Raw genomic sequence first — 5,728 nt, forward strand, 5'->3', positions numbered from 1 at the left:
ATATTGTCGTTTCTTATTAACAATTAATGAAATTGTACATGTGCAGTTGTTGAATAAATAATTATATAAAAAAACAAGCTCAACACCCGGAGCCTGATAGACGTTGGTGCCGTCAATCCCAGAAAAGGAGGCGGCATTTGTATGCCGACTAAAGGCAAATCCGCCTGAAAAACAGAACTCAGGGCAAACGAGTCATACAATTTTAATTTGTCTCAAATCAGTCTTTAATGGTTATTAAAAACAGATACGAAAGTTCACCTGGAAATTAAACATCTTTATTCCTAACTATTTTGGCAAATAAAGAATTAAATAATAATTCATAGGTATTTTCTCCCATGAACGAGATCCAAGCAACCTCCAGCTATTATTACAAAACTCAATCACAGGCCCAAACTTTCACCATGAACTATAAACTAACAACTCAATTATAGTGTGCTTTTAATGAGAAGGTGCTATCAAATATTTAGCCCCGTATCAACGAGGCAGCTGTCATCCATAGCAAGTAACTCAGGCGAGCAATAAAGCAAATATTTTGAAATGGAAGACATTATATGCTTAACTGGATGAGATCCATATTGCTCGGGGAGAGTGATGAACCATTGGAAATACAGATCAATTCAGAACAGCGTGCAAGTCTTTACAAACGTCAGTAACAGGAATGTAATTTATAAAAAAAAGCTGGGTTAATTCTTTATGTAATACATCTTAAGATCTTTACAGTTTCTTCTATTGTACCTTGTTTACGGTGTCAAATTGGCAAGTGGGATGACGTTGTCCTCCTGACTTGTCACAAATCCATTTGAATTGTTTTCTGCACAAATAGTGAAAACCCATTGAGGCACTTTCAAAATCATTTTGCTACAGTTCAGTGCTCTCTCTGACTGCCAGGAAAATGACACTCAAAAATGCAGTCTTCCCGCACTTGACTTCCAGGGACTTGTTCAGAAAGGCTACTATTGCTTTGTTGAGGCCGCTGCACCAAAAGATCCTCTTGTAATGGATGGCAGTAAAAGTTGTCTCTACAGTTTCACCCAACAGGCCTCAGAGGTTAGAACCAAGTGATGTGTTTAATGTTTTAGCGTGTCACTGCTCTGGTTGTGATGTGAAATAATCGTCTGTCTGGAACACGCTGGGGATCTCTTGACGCTGATGTGGTGCTGGTCTTCTTGGGCTGGCCGGTTTCTGTGAGCGAAGACACACAAAATGAATCCTAAATATCCAATAGCACTGCCTGGATTAGAACAACTTCCGTGTCGGATTTAGAATTTTTATTGGAAAAGGGTATCTGTTCAATTCAGTGGCACAAAATATACTTTCACACCATCATTTACTGGTTATTTCAACTACATGAAGGCACTCTCACGTTTAGGAAACCTGGTACACTCATGGTGCGGAGGATCTTCTTGAAAGCACCAGGAAGTGTTCCTATTTCTCCCTCTGCCTGCATGACCTGCTCCTCCATTGCATTGACGTTGGCCCCCACCATCTTTACAAAGGTCTGCAGCCACACCAGAATAATATTAATGTATCAAAAACCTGATCAAATGGAGATTCTGCACATCATTAATTGTGATAAACCACATTGAAGACAATTCAACATCAAACTAAATTTCACAAGCCTATGCAGGCATTTGCTTATCGGTGCAGGCAAAATAATCGATTTTCCACAATCTTTAATTTGATCTTTTTAAAATAGTAGGCAGATGAGTAAACTCGTAATATACATTTTAAATAATCCAATAATAAAAAGTAATAATACAATAAATATTACATTGCTGGACTATTTTTGTGACTGTTTTTGTGAATGTAACAAATAGGATCCCTTTAGAGGATGGATCAAAAAGTTACAACCCTGTATACAAACAATAGCTTTCATAACTTACAATTATTATGTTTTGGATTGTATCCTCATTAGTTACTCAGTAGGTACAAAACATTATTAGGATTTGTAAACAGGAACATACTGCACTTCCATTATTGGAAGTGGAAATGTTCAGCTAATGAAGATTATCTTGTTCATAATATCTCTGTTTCCTCTTGTGAACAGGATATCTTGCAAAGTCAATTATCACAAAAACACTGCACACAAATCCTGTTTACATCACGTTACATCATCGGTTTCATGGTTCATCCATTGCAAAATCCTTGATCTAGTGTGCATTACAAAAACAATCAAACTGAAGATATTTGCATAACTATTCAAGTAGCATTATTGACCTAGTATTCAATCATGCAAAATTAAAAGGCTCACTCACCTCTAACTTATCAATTCTTCTGTATATTTGTCTCATTTCATCGGACTTCTGCTGGATTTGAGGTAGGTTTTCATTCACTATCTGGGAGGTATCATTACGGATCTAGAGACAAAAGGAAGTGAGAGGCAAATATGCATAATAATAAATACAAATGAGATATTATATTCCTTTTAATTCAGACTCATAGGTCCATATAGTAAAAAAAAAACCAAACACAAATACAACAACAATATATAAAATACAATACAATAAAATACGAGGACACGGGTAGAATCATTGCAGTTAAAAAAACTCTCGTAGTTAAAAACATACAGACACTTGTTCCAGATACAGTGCATTCATAAGATTTAACAGTGCCATAGCTTACCATATCCAGCATTCCAACAAACTCATCTACTCTCGTCAGCATTTCTTCCAAGCTCTTGTCCAAGCACAGTATCTAAAGGAGAAATCATAAAAAAAAAAAGTCTGTGAAACTGTACACATACAAACTATGTAGAAACCACAGCTACAGAAAATACACCAAATGAACTGAGCCAGTTTATGCGACCATTTCTGTGCACTTTAACAGTTTAAGCAGTTACACCCACCAGTTACAGCTGCAATTCAATGAAATGCCTTTAAATTAAGTGTTCATGGAACACAAGGCCGAAACACAGGGGCATTTATCTTCCGACAAACTAGCTCGCTAACTCACCTTCTTTGCAAATTTCCTGGTATCACGCATTTCCAATTATTGACAACTCAGGAGTGACAGCAATTTGGTCAGGCTACAAAAACAATACAACTGTCTCCTTATGCTGAAGACAAATGATCTTTTTGGTGATGCCATTGACATCAATGAGTCAGTTCGGCCATTTATCTTTATCTAAATTTGTTTTATTTGAATTTCACATGACTTGGACTCAAGTAAGTCTTGAGTCGTGACTCCAATTTCTCGTGACTTTACTTAGACTTTAGACCTTTGACTTTTAAGTCCTTGACAAAGATGTTTTATTAGTGAACAGTCAAATCCTGAAATGGGATATACTTTAAATCAGTCTGACAGAACTCGATCACACAGAGTTAACGGGAGGAAAACATGTTACCCCATATTATTACTTTTACACTGAAAGACTCTGCTGTGCGTCCAACCAAATAGGGCAGAAACATGCAAAATATCCATCTGAGCAAGATAACACGATGACATCATCTGGGTTGCTTGTTTTTCATCTCTGAAAGGTCGCTCCAGCATAGCGTAGTACTGAACTTCATGGAGAACACCTTTAAATTCCCCCTAATGTTTAAGAGTCAAAAATACTAACTTTAGGACTTTAGTTTTGACTCATGACTTAACCTAACACTTATGTGAGACACTGTCCCATCTCTGCCATGATGTCACCACGTCAGTGTCGCCTAGCAACCACTTCACTTTCATCCATAACCGCATTGCTGGTTATCTGAAGCAATCAATTGGCCACCTATGATCACTGCAGTATTATCAGTGTGCGCTACATGAACGTCACTTCATAAACAAAGAGCCGACGGTGCTCACAGTGCTTTGCATTACTGGCTGGCTCTCTTGCGTTTAAAGCCGCGAGCACAAACCTCTTCACCGGCGGTCGCCTTGATGTAGGACGAGTAGCTGAGGGCGGCGTGTCTCAGGACCTCGTCGTCCTGCTCTGGGTCCTGCTGGTCGGGTGTCCCTGACTCCGCAGCCTCGCTGAGGCTCGGGCTTTGAGGAATAACGTTAGCTGCTGCGCCAAAGCTAGGGCTCTGCGACACGGTGCCGCTGCTGAGGATTTCGCTCACCATGGACAAACTGCTCGCACTTTGCGAGACGATGCCGCTGTCTCTACTGATCTCAGCGCTGGACTCCTCCAGGGGAGACAGAAGGCCCACCCTGTCAACCCGATGGTGGTCCATAGCGCCTGTCTTTCTGATCTACTGCCGCGTTTTGCCTTGTCAACTGACTGGATCACGTGTGTTGTGCAGCCGACGGTGCCTCGGAAGGGTCAAAATAGTGGCGCGCAAACTTTTACTCTTTGTCCTAATTCCATGTAAATATTAATGAATATTTCGAAAATATTCGATACATGTACAATGGAAGTCAAATAAAATACAAAGACACAAACACATAAGCAAATGAAATACACACTGTTAATCATTAACACTAGTATCAATAATAGTTCTGCAGTTAGGATGGGTGAAAAAAATGGTTTGACGCAAAGCCTTGATCTGAAAAAAATATTGTCAGATCAATTATATAATACAGATGTCAGTATGTTTTGACAGTGTTTTTCAGTTGTATTTGTATTTGTGACATTTCCTCCAGCAGAGGGCAGCCAGAATTACTGCATGGAAATGAACTGTTATGCATATTAACTATGGCATTGGTTAAAATAAAGTCTGACACACCTTTCAACATCCCAACTGTCAAATATAATTGATCCGTTTATTTGGAGAGATGATGCAGCTATGAATCCCCCTCAATATAAAATATACATTTGAGCAATCATCAATTAACTATCTGAGCAGTGGGGCATGTTCAATAAATGCAGCAGACACACATTCATTATCAGAGGTGAAAGGCTTTTGCTGCTGCGCCCCTGACCATTTACCAAGCTGCTGCATGTCCATGTTGAATAGCTGGGATGAAAGAAAAATGGAAGTCAACCTTCAAATATTCCATCTTCACCATGTGATGTATAGAGCAAATTCTTCTCGACGCATGTATCTTACCCAACCCGACTGCTGCCTTCAACAGGCATGACCCTGATGCAACAAACTGCAGATTTACATAACAGGAATACGGTTAAAGTGACAATGAAAAGTTCTCTAAAGTGCAACTTTGAATGGTCATGTTATTAGTGTCCCCCCACCCCCTTCTAGGTTGTTGGAGGCAATGAATTACAAATATCTTCACACTTCTACTGAATGGTAATAAAACTACTAGTGATTTCCAGAGAAAGCAAGTCACACCCGTGTACGGCATGTTTTGTGTTAATGCATTCCTTGTGTACAGATTGTGCCGTTGGTGAAAACTTTGGGATGTCAGCCTCTGCCATAAGCATTTGCTTTGTTGACTGTCTACAGTGAGACTGGAGAAAAGCCTCTGACTTTAGTTCCTGAAGGGGTCATCCCAAAACCTGACGTTTTGTGTTGTTTTGTAGTTTGAGCTAAAACCCTGTCAAGCTTGAAATATCTCAGGATGTCACATTGTGTTTGTATGTCCTTTAAACCTTTAAATGTTTAGTAGACAAAGTGTTTCTTTGCAGTTTGATGAAACAAATCAAATTATAGCAAATGTATGCACCCAAAGCTAAGCAACAAAGTGAAGACATTAAGGATGATGCTAATCTAAGACTAATTGAATCACTTTAAACCTTTCAAACCGTGTGTCTTTACTTTCATGACATAACTGAATCCATTCGGTCTTAAAAAACAAAGACAATTGTTGCTGAAACAAACATCACATTTCTAGTAAGCAGACT

General features: G+C 39.0%; 1 protein-coding gene across 1 annotated transcript; it reads right to left on the bottom strand.

The window, feature by feature from the left end:
• Positions 1 to 212: 212 nt before the first annotated feature.
• Positions 213 to 4,170, bottom strand: bloc1s4 (biogenesis of lysosomal organelles complex-1, subunit 4, cappuccino). The gene is made up of 5 exons (XM_079232061.1): positions 3,843 to 4,170; positions 2,623 to 2,694; positions 2,256 to 2,357; positions 1,364 to 1,498; positions 213 to 1,182 (listed from the first exon to the last, which is right to left on the bottom strand). Exons 1-5 carry the CDS (start codon positions 4,158 to 4,160, stop codon positions 1,084 to 1,086), a joined length of 726 nt encoding a protein of 241 aa, XP_079088187.1. The 5' UTR covers positions 4,161 to 4,170; the 3' UTR covers positions 213 to 1,083.
• Positions 4,171 to 5,728: the final 1,558 nt, after the last annotated feature.

The sequence above is a fragment of the Taurulus bubalis genome, assembly GCF_910589615.1.
Source record: "Taurulus bubalis genome assembly, chromosome: 16".
Classification (NCBI taxonomy): domain Eukaryota; kingdom Metazoa; phylum Chordata; class Actinopteri; order Perciformes; family Cottidae; genus Taurulus; species Taurulus bubalis.

Excerpts from the sequence above, each read along its gene's own strand:
- bloc1s4 (XM_079232061.1), bottom strand. The coding sequence starts at position 4,160 with ATGGACCACCATCGGGTTGACAGGGTGGGCCTTCTGTCTCCCCTGGAG. Across the intron at positions 1,499-2,255 it reads GAAGAATTGATAAGTTAGAG|ACCTTTGTAAAGATGGTGGG; the intron begins GTGAGTGAGCCT and ends GTGTGGCTGCAG. Across the intron at positions 1,183-1,363 it reads GTGTACCAGGTTTCCTAAAC|AAACCGGCCAGCCCAAGAAG; the intron begins GTGAGAGTGCCT and ends CTTCGCTCACAG.